Raw genomic sequence first — 23,116 nt, 5'->3', positions numbered from 1 at the left:
TGAACTCTGGGCCTGGGCACTGTCCCTCAGCTCTTCAGCTCAAGGCTAGTGCTCTACCACTTGAGCCACAGCGCCACTTCCAGTTTTTTCTGCTTATGTGGTGCTGAAGAATTGAACCCAGGGCCTCAGGCATGCAAGGTAAGCACTCTACCACTGAGCCACCTTCCCAGCCCCTGCCTTTTTTTTTAACTCAAAGCTGGTGCTTTACCATTTGAGTCACAGCTCCACTTCTAGCTTTTTGCTGGTTGGTGAGAGATAGGAATCTCATGGGACTGTCTTCCTGGGCTAGTGTTAAATCACAGATCTCAGGTCACAGCTTCTTGAGCAGCTAGGATGACAGGCACAAGCCTCTAGTGCCTGACTGCTTCTTTAAAACAAAATATGATGGCACACTGACAAGTCCACTGGGAAATAAGTGGGAAATCTTAACACTGGTCTCACTTTGTAGGTCCCAGAAGAAAGGGGAGCAGACTAGTTCATGAGGAGATTTCCAGTATGGCAAGCAGGTACCTTGAAGACAAGGTGCTTGCTCTGAGCATGGTCTGTTGGTTCTCCTTTCAGATTTTTTAGGTCGGACAGAGATCCGTGTGGCTGATATCAAGAAAGACCAGGGCTCCAAGGGGCCCGTCACGAAGTGTCTCCTGCTGCACGAGGTCCCCACGGGAGAGATCGTGGTCCGCCTGGACCTGCAGCTGTTTGATGAGCCATAGGAACGGCAGGACATGCGCAGCTGAGTTCCTTCCTGAAGCCCCACATGCTGTCTGCAAACCGCAATCCTCTTCGCAGAAGCCACCATTCGGTGTCAGGGCAATGGGACAGCAAAGACAGGCCCCTCAGAGCTCCTAGGAATAATTCTTGACAATCCCGTTCCTCTCGATCCATTTCCCACTTTATGAAACAAAACTCTTGTGTTCCTTTGTTCTCAGCGCAGGTCTCACGGTGGCTTACAGGGCCTCTGAAATCCCATAGCCTTCCGTTGGGTTTGGTTAGGAACCTGGCCCGTCGTCCCGCTGGAGGCATGGATCTGGTTACTATAAAATGGATTTATAAATGCAATGTGTGTATTTTTGGGGGGACTCATGTAACCCTCCTATGTCTCACTCCCCTCCGGGGGCCCGTTGCTCTACAGTGTGGTGGTTTAGTCCAATTACAGTGGAATTGCTGCTGCTCCAGAATCTGGACCCATCACCAGGTGCCGTGGTCTCCTGGCCGGGCGCTGGCTCGGCTCCCTGGAGGATCCTAGCGTGTGTGGTTAGAGCCATCAGTCCCCCCCCCCCCAGGCCTGGACAAATTCCTGTTGGTGAGAGCATGCCAGTGTGCATCAGGAGACCCAGCTCAGGTGGCACCGGCCGTGGAGGATGGTTGTGATCTACCAGGTCAGGCCATGCTGCTGCCGTGATCCCATGATCGTGGCAGATCACCGGGAAGGCAACCTGATGGGATCAGTGGCTCACTGGTTACTTGGCATTATTGGAAAATGTTTTCCTTTGGTTTAGAAGAATTTTATGGCAAGTCATTGCTGGTGATTGGCTCTGAGCGTGATCAGAGCTAAACGTACCAGGTTCTGACTGTTGTAGGAAACTTTAGCAACTCTCTTTGGTAGATTCCCATACAATGGACACCCTGGCTCCTTAAGGTGAAGGGGAAAAAAATGACAAGCTGGAAGAGGGGTGGAGAGATGCAAGGCAAATTCGTTGTATGGTAAGAGAAAGAGCCTGTGAGCATGCGCCTTCCTGTTCTCCAGAGACACACGCCAATCTCTTAGTCATGATCGACAGGAGCTTAATTCCGTAGTGTGTGGCCAGGTACTGAGATGTTGAGTTTGAGTGAGTTGGGCTTTTCCTTTCAATGCTAAGAGATAGGCTGATGAATTAGAGCATAACTTGATTTGCTAATGACAGTGTGGGCTGTATTTTGTTCGCATGTGGATGTTTTTGTAACGCCAGTTTGAAGTGGTCATGAAATGTTCTTTGCATGTTCTCTGGCTCTGGAGTTGAGCTTCCTTGCGTTAGCTGGTGGTCCCTTTGACTGTAGGTCCTTAGGATTCAGTAGGATGGATGAGGTACTTCAGAGGTGACGGCATCGGCGTGGTAGCAGGGCGCCCTGCGGGTTAGGTGCATCAAGGAGTAACTTTCCAGGACAGCCCTGACATATTCTAAGCAATTAATAAAAAACAAAAGTGTGTGTTGGCAAGGACAACAAAGTTTACATTTCATACTTTTAAGAAACACTTTATTATTTATTTATTGAAGATAGTGTAGAGTTTTTGTATCAAAAGCAACAGACATACGTATTTTTTTGAAACAAAACAAACTCTTTAGTTGGAAACTAAACATGTTGTCCACCAAGCGTGGCTTCTTCAGGCATGCATCTGTTCCCACGGCCCAGCCGAAGACATGGATCACCTACTTTATGTTTCTACTTTTGATGTTAAGAATAACGGTTTAAAATGAAATCTCTCTATTCATTTAGACAGGTAACTCATGTTTTTCATATTTCTATAACCAATAGAGTTTGTTCTGTGTATTCATGAAGGACCTCTTACCATAGTTAACGAAGTAATAAATGTGTAAGTGAGGTAGCGCTGGATGGCCATTCCAATCCCTTCTTTCTGTTATCCCTTCATTAATGGTATTTCTGTGTTCGTGTTGGACATCACTATTCCTATGGGCAGGTTGTGGTATGCATAGTGATGAACATTACCTTGTAGGTCCTGGACTACCTCTATTGGAATTAGTGTAGTATGAAAAATCAATGGATGAAGCTTTTCCCCAAGCAACTCTATAGAACATTCTTGAGCTACTCCTCAGTGTAGCAAGCTCTGGATTCATGTCCTGTGTTTATTGCTGCAATGTATAATGCAACCGATGGTGATTATGGATGAGTTGGGCTTCTCCTCAGACCTAGCTGTGACTCATGAGCTGAGTTGGGAGATAGAGGAATGTGGATGTCGTGTGGAATCTCAAGCCCTGGGCCCTTTATTCCTTCATTTCTACCTTATCAACCATCTGGGTTACTTTGGCAGATGAAATGTCCTTGCCAATAGGAATCTGGCCTGGCACTTCAATGTCTAAATACAGGGCATCTCCAGGTCGTGCTGTCTGTCATCCTGTTACTAGCCTTTTAGACACTCCTGAAGACCTCTCATCTCTGAGCCCCATTGCTAGCTCCTCTGTCCCTTTGACCTGCTCCCACCCAGGCAGGGTTTTCCTGGTGACCTGGTGATGCTTGGACTCTCCAATGATTCCCAGACTCTGAGAATTACCCGAGGAGCTCCGAGGACAGGGTCCCAAAGATCGGGCCGCTGTTCCTTCTCTGGCTGATATCTACCTTCTCTGGAAGGTAGATAGACAGCATTATCTACTAGAATCAGCGCTGCTGTGACTGTGTCATCTCGAGGACACTCATGGTTCACTCATTCAGGCCAGACTTCGGGTGGAAAGAAGGGCCTTCGTAAGTGCTGGGCTCTGGGAATGCTACAGAAATGAGGCTTCCATATTTGATGGGCTTGGATAGCAAGTCTCTGTTCTCTGACCACAGAAAAGAAAGCTCTGCTTCCAGAGAGCATGAATGGAAGAAGGGGCATTTATTCTTCTTTATTTTGTTTTTGAGATGACATCTCACCATAATAGCCCAGGCTGATCTTGAACATAGGATCCTCCTGTTTCAGCTCCTGAGTGCTGGAATTTCCTCTTTGTTTTGGGAACAAAAGCATGATCAAAGTATAGGAAGGTACTCCCCTGCATAGACTGGTGTTGACCAGCAGAAAGTGGATAATTTGCCCACTTGTCCCGTCTTCCCTTGGTAACCAGGTCCGGAGGTTGCTATGGGGGGGGGGGGAGCAGCCATGAGGTCAGGGACTTCGGGGATGGATGATAGTAGATCTGCTTTCTAATGCTGGGAAGAAACAAAACTGAAGCCAACGAGAGAGAGGATGTTAGAAAATCTGCTGTGGCCAGAAGTCAGTGAGAAATGGAGAAATGAAACGGGTTTCAGTTCATTAAGACTATATTTTACACTTAGCTCATCTTTTTTTTTTTTTTCCGAGGAGAAAAAGATTGTTTACTCCAAAGAACTCTTTCTGCTGGGTCAGACCTATTTTTTAAAAAAAATGTACTTATGGGAAAGAAAATGTGGGTGTAACAACGTGAAGAATTTCTCCTGGACACCGCAAGTGTGATTTGACTTGATTTTTTAATTTGGCCTTCCCTTCCGTTGCGCACCTGGTGTACCTTACAAATAGATGACCGGGTGAGCCGGGGCCTCACACTGGTGCGGGCTTAGCAGTGGTCTGCTTCTCCCAAACACACTTGCTTCGCAGGCTCAGAGCGATGTGATGAAGCCAAGGAGCCCGGATGTTTTCGTGTGGCTTTAGTTGGAAGAGATGTAGCAGATCCCCAGCTCGCCCACACACCGTGGCCCAGTGAGGTCCTCAGAGAGTGGGTCTGAGCGATTCCAGGGGCGTTTGGGAGAGATAACAACTCCTCTTTGTCCTGGAATGGGCGCTGAGGTGCCTGCCAGGGATTTCCCCTTACTTCTGGGAGCAGCTCTGGTGAACTGCCAAGCTCGCCAGGCAGTGCCCTGAGTCATGTTTTGTCCTGGCTGGTGAGGGGTTTGTAAAACAGTTGGGACGCTCCTAGCACCGCTATCCCTTGGAGCCATCTCTGAGACCAAGTTCTTGTGTTTCCAATTCATTTGCTCCAAGAATACAGTGGAAATGGCATGACTGGCAAAGCTGAGAGCTAGTTGGCCAGGATAGATCTGAGGAACAGAAATAGGCTCGCATGAGCGATGGGCACTTCTTAGACAAGCCCTGACCTCCCTGGACTAAGAATGAGGATCCTGAGTCCCGACATGCGCACCATGACACCCACCCACCAGCCTCCATCCACCAGCCTCCATGCACCAGCCTCCATGCACCTCCTGTGCAGTAACACATAGTTCCTTCCAGCTAGCGTCAGAGCTTGAGAACCCAAGGCTATTTTCCTTCCTTCCCCTCCCTTCCCTTCCCCTCAATTACATGGTTAGTCTGTTCTTGTCTGCAATCCTTCCCAGCAGAAGGCAGACCTGTAATCATCCATGAGGTCAGACTCACCAGGTAATTCATGCTGAGCAGAAGAAAGTTCAGAGAGGAAAACCGAGGGTGACAAACAGCCTGACCTGATCAGCAGCTCCTCCAGCTCTGCTGCCATCTTGGCCATCTGGATTTCAGAGAGCTGCCTGGAGAATGAGGGGGTTCATCCACTTCAATGTACTCCTTGGTGGCGGGGTGGGGGGCAGCGTAAACCAGGGCTCCAAAGATCGGACATTCCAGAGGAAGTAGCATTCCACCCATTTCCAACTCCTGCAGCCCACACCAGCTAGCCCTGTCCCGGCTAAAGACGAAGCGTGTCCCTGTGTTTCCTGTCACCATGACTTGTGTCTCCTACCTAGCAGGCCCGAGAACGGGTGCCAGCCTTCCCGAGTGACCCTTCCCAGGAGCCCTGTGTGTCTTTGGTTCTGTGTTGGATGATTCTGATGCATTCGTCTTGCAGACCCGACGTTGGGAGGTCTGACTGGAGGAAGCGGCTCTGTGACTGAGAGCCTGTCGCCCTCACCTCCCACTGCCTTCTGCTTCCGCCATAAGGCTTCTGTCTCCTTGTACCTGGAAAGCAGTTGTTTATTTGAGCTAGAGGGAAGGAAAATTCTAGAACGTGTTTCCCCACCCTTACTGTGTCAGATTCATGGAGTTCACTCGGTTCAATTAAGGTGCATAACTTCATATCTATAGAAGTAAAAAGTAAATAAATCTGTTCCTGATTAGCATGGAAATGTACCTGATGTGAAAGACAGAATTCAGTGTAACTCTGTCACTTGGGAGCATCAGATGCTGACACATGGGCAGTCTTACTTTTGTAACATGGTCAGTGATTCGCACAGTTCATTCAGGGAGACCCAGTCTGGTAAAGGCCACCCCTGGGGTGCGCAGAGCAGTAGGAGAGGCCTTTGTGACTTCCACATCTAACTGTAGATCTGACTTTGAATCATTTAATTGACACCAAACACTTATACAAATTCAGATTAACCTGCAAAAAAGCCATCTCAGTTCCAGGCAGACATACTGAAATCTTCCGCTAAAAGATATCTCTTTACTCTCGTTCTGAGAGAACCAGATAAAATTCACGTCACTATTTTTTTTTTTTTGACACAACGTGTGGTTGTCCTATTTCAGGGTAAATACTACTGCTGTGTGTCAGGGTATCGTTCGAGTTGTGCTTTAATAGGACTCTCTTCTGTTTGCTCTGCCAGCCTATATTCTCACTGTCCTCTGACAAGTGTATTTTAGGATTCTAAGCCCTCCGAGTAGAGCTGTGTTCACACGTGGGCTTCTCAGCCTTGACAAACAACAAACAGCAACAAGCATCAACCAGATTTCCTCAGGTATTTCCTGAGGAAACACCAGTGGCTGTTGGCTTTCGATGTACGGTGCTCCTCTAGAATTTGGCTTTCTACTTTTGTCATTTTCAACAGTGCTGTCCTGTGCTTCTGGGCTTCTGCAGCTATGATGCTTTGGCCTTTCCCTCTTCAACTCAGAACTGTTCTGGGTGGAAACACTGTGGGTCTCTCTCCGGGAAACCGGAGCCAAAGGCAGGGAGGAGCTTTAAAGGGGCCTGGTTTTCTGAATGAGAGTGTCTTTCAGGCCATGCCCCTGCTTAGGGTGGAGAGGGCCTTCCCTTCCATAGGATGTTGCTGGTCCCAAGCTGCTGGTGCCCCCTAGTGCAGATGTGGGGAATTGCTCTCATGTAAATTGCAGAATTAAAAAAAAAAATGACTCAGAGCCAGAACACAGTCCCTCACCCAGGCAATGAGGAGACCCCCCCCCCAAGGGTGTTTAGGGGGGCGGGTAGTAGTTAGCATTGGGCAGGGGGCTGGATGCCAGCTTCCTCTGGGACACCTGGTGGGACTTTGCTATTCACAAATGCTGGGTCTTTTCTGCGTTTGCTTTGGTGGGGGCCTCTGGATTCTGCCCTTCACAGGTACCATGTGTAAGATAGGAGGCTTCCCCTGTGTTGGCCTGGCTGGCTGGCCAGCAAAGGTCCCAGAAACCTCTTTTTCCAACAGAGCTTCAGATGTGAGGCTCAACTCAAGTGGAAGAAAAGTCTCTACTTGCAGACTTGGATGTCTGAAGTTTTAAATGGCAAAAATTATTGGAAGAATGTGGCTGTCCATGGCATAGTGTGTATATTTGTGTGTGTGTGTGTGTGTGTTTACTAGGGAATGGATCTGTGCACTGAAGAAGGAGATAGGAAACACATTGCTCCAACCTTTTCCTAGTCATACTTTGGGACCAGCTCATGATTTATAGGTCAAGTACAGGTAATTTGAGATCTCTTGGTCCAAATGACTAAGCATTTCAAGATAGGGACAGCAGATCTTAGTCACACCCTCCTGAGTGTGACTGTACAGGTCTAACACCTGTGGCGCTGACAGCACTATGCTTTCAGTGGGTTCCTGAAGTAGGTGGGGCTTCTTCATCTTAAGTCTTCCTTCAAAGACTCTTCCTTCCATCCCTTTCTCCCTTTTTTCCTCCTTCCCTCCCTCCTGCCTCCTTCAGAGCCTGGTAATTGCCAGAGAAATGCTCTACCACTTGATCCAGGTCCCTAGACCTTCTGGTTTCAGTCATTTTTCAAATAGGGTCTCCTAAGTTCTGTTTGGGCTGGCTTGGACCATGATCCTCCTGTTTATAGTTCCTGAGTAACTGGAAGGATGAGTAGATACCAACAAGCTCGACTTTTATTGGTTGAGATGGGATTGCATGCATTTTTTTTTTTTTGCCCTGGCTGGTCTCAGCCTGTGATCCTCCCTTTATCTGAGTTAGCTAGAATTACAGGTGTGAACATAGAACATCTGCTTTTTAAAATTTTTATTTCCTAAAAGCATAAATGAGGTGGGATAATTAGAGGATACAAAACCACAACTCTGATCTGACGGCTACCTCTAAGTCAGAAAGGGAGCTGTCACCAGTGGTGGCAGGAACTCCTCTCCCAGTTTCCCAGTTTAGGCCATACAATTGGATATCAAATGACCTTTGAACCTTTACTATGGAACTCACTCCTTGGAAAGAAAAATGCTTCCTTTGGTCATTAGTCATTCACTAAGGCCTTTTCTCCCTGTTCCTGGTAAGAAAGGGGGAAAAATTGCTTTCAAAAAGAAGCAGGAGGGTCCAGGAAGTACTCAGTCCCTGGCAGCCACCTCCTCAAGAGGGGGATGGGCAGAGCTGGCTGCCAGCCCACCCAGAGGCCGCCCATCCCCTGCCTGAGAGGCAGCGGCTCTCAGCTGGGATCTCTCCAGAAATCTGGTGAGGCTTTGGGGTGATTGTGGTCAGCAGAGAGGAAAAGACTCCCTGCTGGGTGACTGAGTGTTCTAGAAGAATCCAGTGATTACATAGGGGTGTATGTGTGTGTGCCTATTGCTTTCTTTGCAAGCTTTTGCTTTAAATGTGCTTTAAATGTTCTGCTTGCTTTTTATAAATATAGTCCCACTTCACACACACACACACACACACACACACACACACACACACAGAGAGCAATAATCCTTACTGTCTTTCCTGATTCCATCCATCTGGGATTATGTTTGCTAAGTAGAAATATAGAGAGAAGAGTGAACTGCAGTTGTAAACTCATCTCCCATGGACTTAACTCACCTTGGACAGCATAGTGATGCAGATCTTTGTTTCCATGTCAGGTCATCTTCCAAACCGTAGGCCTTCGGAACAAATACTCTCTAGAGGTGTCTGCTATTGTGTCAGTGTCAGGTTAAAGGAGTGAACATCTTTCAAATAGAGTCTAGAAATCAACGTTCTCAAACAATGTTCTCTGAGCTGGGAAGGTGGCTCAGTGGTAGAGCGCTTGCCTTGCATGCATGAGGCCCTGGGTTTGATTCCTCAGCACCACATAAGCAGAAAACAAAAAAAAAACTGGAAGTGGCGCTGTGGCTCAAGTGGTAAAGCGCTAGCCTTGAGGTGAAGAGCTGAGGGACAGGGCCCAGGCCCAGAGTTCAGGCCCCACGACCAGAGTCCCCTCCCCCCCCCAAAAAAAAACCCACAAATAAAAAACCATTCTCTACCAAATGGTTATTGTGTCTGGAAGTTGATATTGTATCTAGCAGGACAGCTATGATGCCTAGTTTCAGACTTGCAATGCAAACACACATTGTCAGGTCTTTTGGAGCTACGGGAGGCACTGCAGACCACAAGCTGTTCTGTGGCCTTGTGGCCCCTTCACAAGTCTGCATCCACCACACAGTGTATTCCCTTTGCACCTTCAACTTTGTGACATATAAACTTAAGCATACGGAAGAGACCCTCATACATCCTGTGGGAGGGATAAAATCACCTGACCACTTCCGGGATTCTGCATCTTACGATATTCCTAGCGAAGAAAAAACCACACTGTACCATACAATGTGGGATGCTGTGCTCTTTCTCTGGTCCATTGTGAATCTCTGCTCTAGATTACTGGGAATGACCACGATTAACTGTTATAGATGGTATGTAAGAGCCTGTGGTGTTCCATGCATCAACTTAACATGGATTCTGTAGTCTAAAATCTTTTACTTGTTATTGTAAAATGTGATTGTCCTTGAGAGATTATTTTTTCTGTATGTATCTGAGAGTATTTTAGGAATCTAATGTAAGCGCATAAAACTATAGAAAAATAATTTAAACCTATCCCAGGAGTAGAAAATGCTTCACCAGATTGTTTGGGTTCAATCCAACTAAATTTTCTTCTATTAAAAAAAATCTAAGTTGTATATGGTTAGAAATTTCCAGGGAGTCATTTTTTCCCCCTTGCAGGGAATGAAATGGGCATTGGAGTCACAAAAGGAAAAATGTCAAAATGTCCTGTAGCCCTGACGGACGATAACCCCCCATGATACACTAAAACTTGATTTATGAGGCTGGGCTGGAGCGCAGTGGTAAAGTGCTTGCCTGCCAAGTGCAATGTCCTGGGTTCAATCCCCAGTACCCCCCACGCTCCCCTAAAAATGATTTATAGCTGGGCGCTGGGGGCTCACGCCTGTAATCCTAGCTACTCAAGAGGCTGAGATCTGAAGATCATGATTCAAAGCCAGCCCAGGCAGGAAAGTCCATGAGACTCATCTCTCCAATTAACCACCAGAAAACTAGAAAGGGAGCTGTGGCTCAAATGGTAGAGGCACGAGCCTTGAGCAAAAGAGGCTCAGAGAGAGCATCTAGGCCCTGAGTTCAAGCCCCAGGATGGGCACAAAAGTTTTGTTTTCTATAGATAAGTGACAGAATTTTGGGGGTGGTGTTTGGGTCAGGAAAGATGAGAGACAGCCAGAGAGCTGTCTTCCCTTGGCTCCACGTGCCATGGCCGCTTCCTTGTGTTCTCATGGAGGAGTCGGGAATCTAGAGTGAGCCAGGGCCTTCGGGGAGGTTCACCTGGTTTCGATGCCATTTTTTTTGCTCTCTTTGTGGATAAACTGGGTGTCCCACTTTGGTGTCTGCATCTTCCATGAGCAACTGGGGCGTGTGTCTTCACGCTCTGTCTGACTGCTGCACAGCAGGGCGGGCGAGAGGGCCAGCTCTCTGCGGGCAGGAGGAGCGGGCAGCCGCAGAGCACCCTGGCAGAGGTCTGTGCCTGCGCCATGGATGGAGACCCCGGAGTAAGAGGCCTTTCCTTCCCTTCCCCGTTCCCTTCCTAGAAAAGTATCTGAAGCCTAGGAGAGTTCAACGAAATGTGTCTAAGTCCCAGGAGAGCATGCAGAGTGACCTCAGGGCGGCCGGCCGAAGCGCCTCTGTGGTAAGCAGTCCTGGCTTCTGGTGATTCCGAGGCCCGGGGTGTGAGCACTGGTGTGGAAAGGTTAGGACCGGGGCTTGATGGACAGATGGAATGAGTGTCATTCGTGGTATTTCTTTCAAAAAGCTATGTGCCCCCAAATGCTGCCAACCAGGAGTCCAGGGCCCTTGTTTGGTGAAGCTGAGGCTCAGTGACTTCCTGGACTTCAAGGGTCTAGAAAGGTTTGAGTTCTGGAAGCTTCCTGCAAATCATCCCGAAGGACTGTCCATGTGGTCTACAACTTTCTTTCTTTCCAAAGATGGAGCCATTTGGAGATAGCCCGGGACAACCGTGTCAGCCAGAGAATAGGACTAGGCAAACTCCTATCTACCCACCAAACTAAGCCCTGATTCGTCCCCCTCTTGGGTGGTGGGGTGGCAAGTGAGCGGTGAATGGGAATGGCCAACCAGTTGATGTCTCAGAGCTCTGGTTGTTCCAAGATCTATGGAGGACAAGAAAAGCCAGAACATGGGAACCTACCCAGTAGTGCTGGCAGACCCTCCTGGTTAGCCTTTGTGTGCAAAAGAATGTAATCAGCTGTAACACTGAGTACCTTGTATCTCTAGTGACTAGGGGGCCCATGCTGGTAGCGCTGGAGGTATGTTGCTCTGCTTGTAGCCCTGCCTGGGGTAAGGGTAGGCTGCCCCACTGATGGATGTCCTGTTGATTGTAATATACTTCTGTTGCCAAATAACGGTACTATTTAATTTTCCATAAAAGGGAGATTATATCATCTGCTATGTAATGTTAACGGAGTTCTAAAGATTATTAGATACTATTATAAATTGTAGAATTATGTATTTGTCTAAGACTTGATGAAGCAGGGCCAAAACATTCGGTTTCTTGTTTGTTTGTTTGAAAGAAGCTGAGGTTGTTTTCCTGTTTGTGTTCTTTTAGCACTTTATGCTATGTGAAATGTTAAGTTTTACCAGTTCAGACTTTGGTAACTGAGTTTCTTCCTTTTATTTTTTGGTTAAATCAGTAGCAACATCAATTCAAATGGATATTCCTGTGCATCTTGACCTTAAATAGGGTCAACTCTTTGGTCCTTTTGACCTGTATGGTTTAAATTCACATAGTTCATGAATAAAATGAGAAAAGCCAACCCTGCTACAGTGGATTGTTTTGGGTCCTTTCTGTCCCACCTCCTCTGCCATAGAGGAAGTGAATAGACCTGAAAATGGCGTCTCTTCCTGTGTGTGCTTCCTGAGCAAGGAAAATTATGCAAACATAAAACTAAAAGGAGAACCAGCCAACAACCCTTTCATTTCTTCTCCACTTCCTTCTGATAAATAAATGGCTAACCCCAAATAGTAGACTGCCTGGTACCAAATATTTCCAAGAATATGAGCTCCATGTTGAATGGCATAAAAAATGCTGAGTGGCGAGGGCGAGCCAGAAGCTGTGATTGTCTCTCAAGTCATTCAGAAGGATGCCTGGCTTCCTCACCTTCTAACAAACCACAAGTTCAAAACTTCTCCTTTACCTTTGCCATTAGCAACCTCAACCTCGAATGTAACTGTATTATTTATAGTGTTTTTTTCTGTTCTAGTTTTAAGGGAGTTCTCCCCAATTTTATCACTGATTTAACTGATGAAATAAATTTGGCTTAGACACTGGCCGAATTTTTATAGCCCGTTAAAAAGAAAGAAACCTGAAAAAAAAATCCCCAAAGTCACACGTTTGTCTTTTTAATGTTGTTGGCAGTACTGGGACTTGAACTGAGGGCCTTGGTGTTATTAGGCAGGTACTCTGCTGGAGTGCCATGATGGCTAGAGCCACACTTGCAGCCTTTTTCATGCAGGTTATATTTTAGATAGGGTCTTATTTTCTGCTTGAGAATATGTGTTTAGCTCATTGTCCACTTATTTTAGGTTTCCTTTTGTAGCTGGAATGGCAGGTGTGTCCCTGGACACCCAGCTTATTGCTTGAGAGGAGGGGTCTCCTGAACTTTCCTGCCTAGGCTGGCCTTGAACTATGTATGGTCTTCTTGATCTCAGCCTCTCAAGTAGCTAAGATATTATAGACAGGAGCTTCCAGCTTGTCTTTTGAAAACTAGTACGTTCCCATTTTTGATAAACATAAAATTCTTATGCCCTTTTCCTACTTAGAAATAAATTAAGCCTGGCAGGATGGTACATAGCTGTAGTTCCTGCATCTGTTTTTTTTTTTTTTTGTGACAATCATGGGGCTTGAACTCATGGCCCGACTGAGCTTCTTTTGCTCAAGGCTAGCACTCTACCACTTCAGCCACAGCATTGCTTCTGCGTTTTTCTGTTTATGTGGTGCTGAGGAATCGAACCTAGGCTTCATATGCATGCAAGGCCAGCGCTCCGCCACTGCGCCACCGTTCCAGCCCCAGAGTTCCTGCATCTTGAGAGGCTGAGAAAGGATTTCTTAAAACCTAGAAGTGAAGAGACAATACAAGAGATTATAGCCAGACCCCATCTCGAGTAATAATAGGTTATATACCCAAACTATACCAACTCTGAAGTCACTCTTTCACAGCTAGAAAGGGAGAAGAAATCACACTGACAACGTCGTGTAAAACATATAGAAAAGATTCCTGTTGACCAAACTCAGAAACCAGTGGAAACAATCAACAGAAAATATTTCATTCAACTATTCCTTTACTAACAAATAATCCTTCTTAACGCAGAAAACTTAGCATACCCAGAAAAAAATACCAAAATGATAAAAATCACTTAATGGAAATATTCTTCCACATAAAAACAAGTTTTCTTTTTAAAGAATTGTTCTTGCTTTGATGCCCAGGTTGGCCTTGAACTCCTATTCTTCTGCCTCAGTGTCCCGTAAGTAACCCTTTCGATGCATTTCATGTTTGTTGTTCTTCTGTGTATATATGGTGTGAGCACTTTAAATTCTCTTGTACTATTTAGTAGTTATGAGATACTTTTCAGCTACCAAATTTATGTAAATCTTGTCACGTTTAGTTTGTCATCCTTTAAAGCAGATATATGCTTCCCTGACTTGATTTTTTAAAAATTTACTTTTTGGTAATACTGAGGTTTGAGTTCAGGATCTTGTGCTTGCTTGTTTGCTTGTCTTAGTGCTTGCTCCATCAATTGGAGATGGAGTCTCACAGACTATTCTGCCTCGAATGGCTTCAAATCGCTATCCTCTGGACCTCAGCCTCTTGAATAGCTGGGATTACAGGCATGAGCCACCAGCGCCTAGTTTACAGCTTGATATTAAGGACTTTATTTTTGTTGTCTTTAAGTAGCTGTCCAAAGAAGCTGCCATTCACCAAAGCAGTTTATATATATGATGCATCTTGACCTGCCATCACTTTAACATCTTCACCCCATTTCCACCCACCCCTCCCCTTCTATCTCCCAATTCTATGGTACATACAATTAATTCTTGACTGTATTGTTCTGCTTTCCCCGCTTCATTCTTCTACCCCTTTCCTCTTGGTCTTACTTTCCCCTTTTGCAAGTACCCATTTCCTGGTACTGATTTTGTTGGGTTTTGCCTTGTTTCTCTGAAGAATTGTACTATTGGAGCTTCCCAGAGTCTATTTTACTTCAGTTAGTTCATTTGTAACCACTTACCACTCAAGTGTGTTCAGCTTCTGAGATCAGATGAGATCAAGATCAAGCACATTTGGGATTGTGTAAAACTTTAGTCTCACACCAGTAATCCTAGCTACTTGGGAAGCTGAGTTTGGGAGGATCGAGGTTTGATGCCAGCCTGCACAAAGTAGCCCTGGCCTGTTAGCCTAGCTAGGATAACGTAGCTGGATGGGACTCATGCACATGCATGGTGAAGGCACCTTTATGAAGTCTCCACCATCACCACGTTGAGCTGAAGAAAAATGCTCACCAACAGCTCTGAAAGCTATGAAGCACCATACAATCGAGGTATCATGGCTATCAACTTCTCTGTAGACTCTTAACTTGGTGGTCCCAGGCCCACCTCCAAGTTAGAGGACTGGCTAGCAGATAAGTGGCTGTTGGGGCACTTTTGGTTCCCGAGAAAGCTCAAGTGCTGTTAATACTCTGGTTAGGCCCTTCTGTGGCTGGTTTCAGGATGCTCCTGGTAAAGCTGGACATGACAGCGAGGTAGAAGGCACACTGGCCTTGCGTCTGCACAGGGTGTGGCCCCGGGCTGGCTTCTGCCTGGGAAGTCCTCCCAGCTGCAACTGTCCTGTCCCCACCCAAGCAGGAGCCCCTCTAGGAAAGGGCTGTTAGCCAAACCCACTTGGAAGGTGGCCAAAGAATGGCCATGTGGAAAACTCATTTTCTCTAGTTGCTCAGGAGAAAAACGTGGGAAGAGCTAAGCTGGGAGTCGTTCCTGGCTAACAAGCAGACGGAGATCATCTGAGGAATGAAATGGGGTCACAGAGGCTTGCCTGAGTGCAGTTCGGACTACTGGTTCCTGGTCCTCCTGTCCTGGCTGGTCACCCCGAGCATACCTCCAGGACTCCTGAACTTCTCTTCTCCTTTGTAAAGTCTTCTTCTATCATGGGGTTATCAAGAAGCTTAAGATGCACACGGCATGGCTCAATTGAGGTGCTATGGAAGAATGAAGCATTTCTGTAAGGAAATGTTCCATGATGGAGCACAGGCCACGTGACAACTGATTGTAGACCGGAAGTTGTCCACCAGCCCTTACAGATGAGATTTTGGTTGGCAGTACCTGAGACTTTTTGAATGAGTCTGTGTTGATACTATGTTTAATTGATGAATGAACACATGCCTCAGGATGATCTATTCAAACCTAATTCTCCAGCCCAAAGAGCTTCTTAACCTTACATGTAGGAGGACTCTAGGAAAAAGATGCAAATGAGCATCTTTGAATTCCGTGTTAGAAGACAAGTGAACACAATATGGTCCATTAGGAAGCAATTTATTGTTGCTTCAAGATTAAGGATTTTTACTGATGGGAATTTTCAGTTCAATGCCCGCATAGCCCTGCTCAGCTTCTGAATCTTGGTTCTGGCAGACATATCAACATACTTCTCCCCGATGCGGACGATCATGCCACCCATGATTGCAGGATCAGTCTAGGAAAGAAAAGAGGAGGAAGCATGAAACACGGATATCATTTCCAGCATTGCAGCGGCAGGACAGTGTCTGGAATGGCTGGAGGTGCTACACCAGCAGAAAAGGTTACATCTCGCAGGGCGCTGGTGGCTCACGCCTGTAATCCTAGCTACTCAGGAGGCTGAGATCTGAGGATCACAGTTCAAAGCCAGCCTGGGCAGAAAAAGTCCCTGTGAGACTCTTTATCTCTAACAAACTATCCAAAAAGCTGGAAGTGGTGCTGTGGCTGAAGTGGTAGAGTGCTATCCTTGAACATAAAGGGGTCCAGGGACAGTACCCAGGTCCTGAGTTCAAGCCCCAAGACTGACCAAAAAATAAATAAATATAAATATAAATATATATATATATATACACATCTAGAAAGAGCTAAATGTGAAACCATCCACAGAATTTGATGATTATTTAAAATTAAAATATACAGATCTGACCGAATGCCAGTGGCTCACTCCTGTAATCTTCACTATTCAGGAGGCGGAGATCTAAGGATCATAGTTCAAAGCCAGCCAGGCTAAGAAAGTCCATGAGAGACTCTTACCTCCAACTAACAGAAAGGCTAAAAGTGGAGCTTGGGTTCAAGTGGCAGAGCACTAGCATTAAGCAAAAATGCTCAGGGACAGTGCCCAGGCCAAGTTCAAGCCCCAGGGTTAGCACAAATAAGTAAATACACGAACAGATCTAATGTTTTGCGCATTTCCTATCTGTATTATTGTTAATGTCTGCTAACCCAAGGTACACAATGTAAACGATTAGAAACATACCTTAACCTCCAGTTTCAGCATTTGGCCTTGACTTAGGAAGCTCTTCAGGACGTCTGTTAGTTCAGCGAGAACAGTGCTGTCTAACGGCTGAAAAAGAACAAACCATTCTTTAAACGAACCAAAAAATAAACCTCCAGAGTTATAAGGAGAGCAAAGCCCACAGTGGACATGCTCCATGAAGACAGCCTGTAGGTTCCTGTAACCCCGGGGACTGTGCCGTGGCTGCCCTGAGCTGCTTGCTTGGGTCCATGCTGCTGACTCGGGGGCACAGAGCCCGTGGGAAGCTGTCCAAAGCAATGCCCTGACCTACTACAACTGTTAGCTCGACGGTTAGCTTGATGAGGTCCAGGGCTGCAAACTCCAAGTCCACCAGTCTACTCATGTCCAAGCCCACAGACCCGGTGACTGTGCAGACTGAACTTAACTCAGGAAGGAAAAGCACACAGGCAATAAACTCCTGCTGGTAAGGTAATGTAGTATAATTTAAGGACCGTGTACCTCTGAGATAGTCCTGCATTCAAATCCTGGGGCCAGCTGTGTGACTTTGAGCAAGTAACTTAAAAAAGGAAACACTGCCATGTAGAAACATGAAGACACACAGTGCCTTTTCAAAGTGAACATTCACAGAGCTGGGAAGAGCACGCAGGAGCACTTGGATGAGGAGTCCCTTCCGGAAAGCAGAGGCAAGCGCAGCTACTCACAGTGGCGGTGGTCACCAGGCATGGCACCTCTCCCCGGTGCACACTCATCATGGTAGAGAAGGCAGAAATGACACCCTGCGTGTTGCTGAGGCGACCGTTTTCAGCAAGCAAATCTGGGAAAGTGAGAGGGTTTCAATGACGCGAAATTCACTTACCACCTCAAAAGCACACTTTGCTTGGAGCCCTAAAACACTATATTCCATATCTTTATTTTTATGCTGGTACTGGGTTTCATGCTTTGGGTCAGCTTTTTTTTTTTTTTGGCTCACAGCTACAGCTCTACCACTTTAGCCATGCCTCCAGTTCTGACTTTTTTTGCTGGTGAATTAAAGATTAACCAGCAAATCAGATCTGTCTGCCTGGTTGGATGGGCCTCAAATCAGGATCTTCATATCTCAGCCTCCTGATCAATCTCTTTCAAGATGCAGTAAATGGAGAAGCTGTTACTTTTGAAAAAAAAAAGAGAAAATCAAAAAAGCCCAAATAAGCACGTACGTTATTCTGCGTATTTGTGTATATACTCAACAGATCTTTCATTTTGTGGTGTGGTTTGAACTCAGAGCCTTGTGCTTGCTAGGCCAGAACTCTTGCCATCTGCACTACACGCTCAGGTCTGAAACAGATTCCTTACATTTAGCCTGCAATCTGATTTTCATATTTATGTTACAGTTTCCAGTAACTCTTTGGCTCTTCAAAGGTGAATGTGTCAACTAGGTGCTTTGAAAGCCAGTTAAGAGATTTAGACTTAGCAGATTCTTCACTGCCAACAGCCCTTATGGCCTAAGAAGTAAATTTCTGGCAGCAAAGTTTTAAAGAAACTCAAATGAAGTTCTAATACTTACTCATCAGGTTGGCTGTGAGAGAGGAAAACTTCTCTTTTGCTGTGATGTCATTCAGGCTTTTTGCTTTAATGGAACGCTTAACATATGGATTCAGAATAGCAGCCGACACTTTGGGGTCTTTCATAAGTTGCTGAAAGCACCAGAGAAGTAATCTCCTAAGTTCTTTAAAGCACACATGATGCCACCTACTATACATACTTTCTGATAAATTAGGACAACCAGTCCTCTCAAGCACATACGAAGAAAAATTTATAGTCAGATACATTTCCGACTGTAGGACTATCAACGACACCATGTTCTATACACTATGACATTCCTTTAAAAAACTTGAGAATGCTTTACGAAGTTTCTTACATGTATTTTATCTTTCAAGAAAAGTTATAACTAATTAGCTGGTGGCTCAAATTCATAATTCTTAACTACTCAGGAGGCTAAGATCTAGAGAACTGTGGTCTGAAGTCAGTCTCCTTAAAAAAGCCTGTAAGAGTGTATCTCCAAAATGAGCAGCAGAAAGCAGGGATGGAGAGTGTGGCTCAGGTGGTAGAGCACCAGCTGAGCAAGAAGATGGTGAAGACAGAGTGAGCGTGGAGCCACAGGTTTAAACTCAAGCACCACCAAAAAACACAAGCAACCAAAAATAAAATTGGGCAGCCAAAAACTCAACAGCATGCTGCCTATATAAACATGCATGCACATAATTCTCAGTAAAGCATTCTGAAAATACTTTTGTTTTTTTTTTTGGTCTGTCGTGGGGCTTGAACTCCAGGCCTGGGCGCTGTCCCTCAGTTCTTCAGCTCAAGGCTAGTGCTCTACCACTTGAGCCACAGCGCCACTTCCGGTTTTCTGGTGGTTTATTGGAGATAAGAGTTTCACGATTTTTCCTGCCTGGGCTGGCTTTGAAGGGAGATCCTCGGATCTCAGCCTTTCTGAGTAGCTAGGATTACAGGTGTGAGCCACCAGCGCCTGGCTAAATACTTGTCTTTTATGGGTAGCCTTTTAATTGTCAAGTTTTCTTAAACCATTTCTTATATTTGGTTTTATACTTCTATGTTTTTTAGTTTTGTTTTTGACTGTCCTAGAGCTTAAACTGTCCTGGGCCTGAATGCTGTCCCTAAACTTTTGTGTTCAAGGTTAGTGCTCTACCACTTGAACCACAGCTCCACTTCCAGGTTTTTGTGATTAACTGAAGAGTCTCAAGAAACTTTCCTGCCCCTCCTGGCTTTGAACTGTGATCTTCCGATCTCAGCCTCCTGAGTAGCTAGGATTATAGACATGGGCCACTAGAAATCTTGGTTCCTACTACTAATATCCTTTTATGTGTCTGTTTGTTCCTATTACACAATAGTTTCTGAAGAACAAAATCTAATATGATTACTAACATGTTTACCAGAAACAGCTTTTTTTCCCCCCTGTCAGTTGTAGGGCTTGAACTCTGAGCCTGGGCGCTGTCCCTCAGCTCTTCAGCATAAAGCTAGTGCTCTTCCACTTAAGCCACAATACCACTTCTGGTTTTCTGGTGGTTAATTGGAGGTAAGAGTCTCACGGATTTCCTGCCTGGGCTGGCTGGCTTTGAACAATGATCCTCAGATCTCAGCCTCCTGAATAGCTAGGATTGCAGGCGTGAGCCACCAGCACCCTGCTACAGGTATTTGTTCTTGTTGTTTCTGTCATTTTTTTTTTTAGTATCTGTTAGTTGTACAAGAGGGTTTCATTTTGACATATCCATATTTGCTTACAATGTACCCTGTTCAGACTCACCCCCTCCACTGCCCTCCCTCCCTCCAGGCAGATCTTTTGATAGGCTGTACTTCATCAGGGACACAGTCACATAACTTAAAGTCAAACATGTACAACAGGAACTTAACATATGACAAAGAAGCCAAATACTTACTGACATTCTCAGTAACTCCTTCTCCACTTGTTCCAGCTTCTTCTGTTTAGATGCAGCAGAATAAAGAGCTGTGGCATAGCGCCCTTCAATGCCATGTACCTGCACAGGGGGCTTTCAACAGAAAGGATGGACCAAGGAAGAAGAAAAAGGTAAGACCACAGTATACTCTCAACAATGGAATTAGGGCTGAGAAGCAGCTCAGCAAAAGGCCCAGCACCTCAAGAAAACAAAAGCAAACTAACAAAAACACAGGAGTTCATAAAGAGCAGTCCTAAAGGGCAATTCTCAAATAGAGGAGAAGTTCATTTCCTTGGCTTAGTCCTTGTAACTTTGAGTCCCTTCACTTATAAATCGAGGGGCTGAAAAGACAGTATCCAAAGTTCCTTCTAGCTCTAGCTACTTGTAATCGAATTACTTTGTGTGTGCTGATCTTGGGGCTTGAACTTGGGGCCTGGATTCTGTTTCTGAGCTTCTTTTACTCAAGGTTAGAGCTCTAGCACTTGAGCCACAGCTCTACTTCCGGAGTTTTGGGTAGATTAGTGAAGAATCTCACATACTTTTCTGTCTAGGCTGGCTTCAAACCTTGATCATCAGATCTCAGTCTCCTGAGTAGCTAGAATTATTGTCATGAGCCACTGGTGCCTGGCTTTAATTTTAAGACCTCTAATTACTTGAAATTTAAGACAACCATTGCTGCTTCACACTTTCATTTACTTTGCAATGACAGAAGAATATAAATGAACATACCCTCACAATCTTGCTGAAGGGCCTGGCCACTGAAGTACTGAAGCTTCTCACCTTTAAAACAAAGAGAAACAATCAAACAAAATTACCTGAAGAGTTTCTATCTCAGTAATACAGAAAAAGAAAAATCCTAAAGGATGTTACACACACGCACACACAATTTTTCTTTTGGTGGTCCTAGAGCTTGAACTCTGGATCTGGGTGCTGTCCCTGAGCATCACTGTGCTCAAGGATAGTGCTCTACCACTGAAGCCATGCCATTTCCGGCTTTTTTGAAGTAGTTTATTGGAGATAAGAGTTTCATGGACTTTCCTCCCAGGGCTGGCTTCAAACCACAATTCTCAGATCTCAGCCTCCTGAGTAGCTAGGATTACAGGTGTGAGCCAACAGTGCCCAGCTAGTTTCATATATTTTTATAGAATCAGACAGATTATACAAGTATGAACTGCTTTTTCTTCTACAAGTGAATTTCACTACTAAAAATCATCCCAAATTGCTTGGAAATTCCCACCAACTTGCTAATTTGTGGGGAGAGGATGAAGTTAGCACATACGTATAGGAAACACCAACTTCCAGGTAGTACATTTTAAACACACACACACACGCACACAATTTTGTCATTCATATGGCCACATTCTTTTTTTTTGGGGGGGGGTCCGGTCATGGGGCTTGAACTCTGGGCTGGGGCGCTGTCCCTCAGCTCTTCAGCTCAAGGCTAACGCTCTACCACTTGAGCCACAACACCACTTCCGGCTTTTTTTCTTTTTGCTTATGTGGTGCTGAGGAATCGAACCGAGGGCCTCATGCATGCAAGGCAAGCGCTCTACCACTGAGCCACCTTCCCAGCCCCATATGGCCACATTCTTGAGCAGGATTTTTTTTTTTTTTTGCTGGTTGTGGGATCTGAACTCTGGGCCTGTGCACTGTCCCTCAGCTCTTCAGCTCAAGGCTAGCATTCTACCACTTGAACCATAGTGCCATTTCCAGGTTTTTCTGCTTATGTGGTGCTAAGGAATTGAATCAGGGCCTCATGCATGCAAGGCAAGCGCTCCTTCCCAGCCCCTTGAGCAGGATTTTTAAAGTGGGAGATGCTGGTCATGATTTGCAACAGATGTACTTACTTAGGAATAAAAATGCTATTTCTCGAATTTAAAAATAGTCCTCCCTCCAGATTTTTTTTTAAGTATTTAAAATGGCCCTAATCCTAGTTAAGAGATCCTGTCTTTGAAATCCTTTGGCCATCGTCATCTACTTGCAACTCGGGAATTTATTATGAGGACTGCAAATTCTTGAACACTTTGGGAAGAAATTACGTAAGCTACAAGTGGTCATTCCAAGGAGGTGGCTGGACGCTGTACACTCCGTCTTGTGTTTGATTCCATGGGTTCCAGTCTCAACCCCACCACTTCAGGGCTGAACTCGGGCAAGGTGCTTTAGAGCAGCAAGCTCTGCTGGTCACTGACCTCTGACGGCTTCTACCGCCCAGGCTAAGGAAGCCGAGCCGGGTCTGTGCTTCACCCCGGAGTCCAGGAGGCCCAGCCTCCCTCTCCGGGGCCTCCCAGGACGGAGCCCCGAAACACGCCAGGGTCACGGCCCCAAGGTCACGGCCTGGAGGACGCCAAGGTCATGCCCCCCTCACCCCGCTCTCGGCCCCGCAGGGGGTGAAGCCGGATCACCCCCGGGGGTCCCCCCAACGCGCTGGGCCCCACGACCTTGAGCAGAGGCCAGCCTAATTCCAGCCGTGGCCTCACACTATGGCTCTGGGGATCTGGCACGGGTCACCCGAGGAGGGTTCCTTCCTCCGGCTCCTCTCACCTGCCGGGACAGCAGGGACACCCCCGGGGCGGCCATCTTCCTTCTCTGCGGCGGCTTGTAGGTCAAAGCGAGGGAGAAGCGGAAAGGGGTGCGACGGCGCACGCGCGCTCCGGCGTGACGCCAGGTTCTCTGGGAAATGTAGGCGTGGTCCCTCAGGACGCACGCGCGGAAACCTCCTGCAGGCTGGGAGTTGTAGTCCTTAGACTCGGAGGTGCGTTCTGGGCCCCTGAATGGCGGTGTGACTTAACCTGTGCTTAGGTAAAGGCAGTTGCCCTTGTTCTATTTCACATACAGCGTTAGCACGGTGGAGTGCTTCTCCTAACATGTCAGCGGCTGCTTCTCCATGCATAGGCCAGACAAAGCCGAGCTTGCCACAGGGAAGAACGAGCCTCGCCCGAGCGAGCCAGAGACGCAGCGAGGCTTGCGGGCGCTTCGCGGGCCGCGGCCGCCCT

General features: G+C 46.3%; 2 protein-coding genes across 2 annotated transcripts in view; one reads left to right on the top strand and one right to left on the bottom strand.

Moving 5' to 3' along the window:
- Positions 1 to 999, top strand: part of Itsn1 (intersectin 1 (SH3 domain protein)) — a 195,520-nt gene extending 194,521 nt beyond the window's left edge. Inside the window, exon 40 of the mRNA XM_013027430.1 lies at positions 562 to 999. Coding sequence (XP_012882884.1) covers positions 562 to 710 — 149 coding nt within the window. The 3' untranslated portion in view covers positions 711 to 999. The remainder of the gene's footprint in view (positions 1 to 561) is intronic.
- Positions 1,000 to 15,704: 14,705 nt separating this feature from the next.
- Positions 15,705 to 22,765, bottom strand: Atp5o (ATP synthase, H+ transporting, mitochondrial F1 complex, O subunit). Its single transcript, XM_013027550.1, has 7 exons — positions 22,665 to 22,765; positions 20,853 to 20,903; positions 20,106 to 20,216; positions 18,215 to 18,344; positions 17,373 to 17,485; positions 16,672 to 16,758; positions 15,705 to 15,873 (listed from the first exon to the last, which is right to left on the bottom strand). The coding sequence occupies exons 1-7, from the start codon at positions 22,698 to 22,700 to the stop codon at positions 15,760 to 15,762; spliced, it is 642 nt and encodes a 213-aa protein (XP_012883004.1). The 5' UTR covers positions 22,701 to 22,765; the 3' UTR covers positions 15,705 to 15,759.
- Positions 22,766 to 23,116: the final 351 nt, after the last annotated feature.

This window comes from Dipodomys ordii, unplaced genomic scaffold, assembly GCF_000151885.1.
Source record: "Dipodomys ordii isolate 6190 unplaced genomic scaffold, Dord_2.0 Scaffold104, whole genome shotgun sequence".
Taxonomy (NCBI): domain Eukaryota; kingdom Metazoa; phylum Chordata; class Mammalia; order Rodentia; family Heteromyidae; genus Dipodomys; species Dipodomys ordii.
The sequence above is the reverse complement of the archived record's forward strand: the minus strand, read 5'-3'. Positions and strand labels throughout refer to the sequence as shown.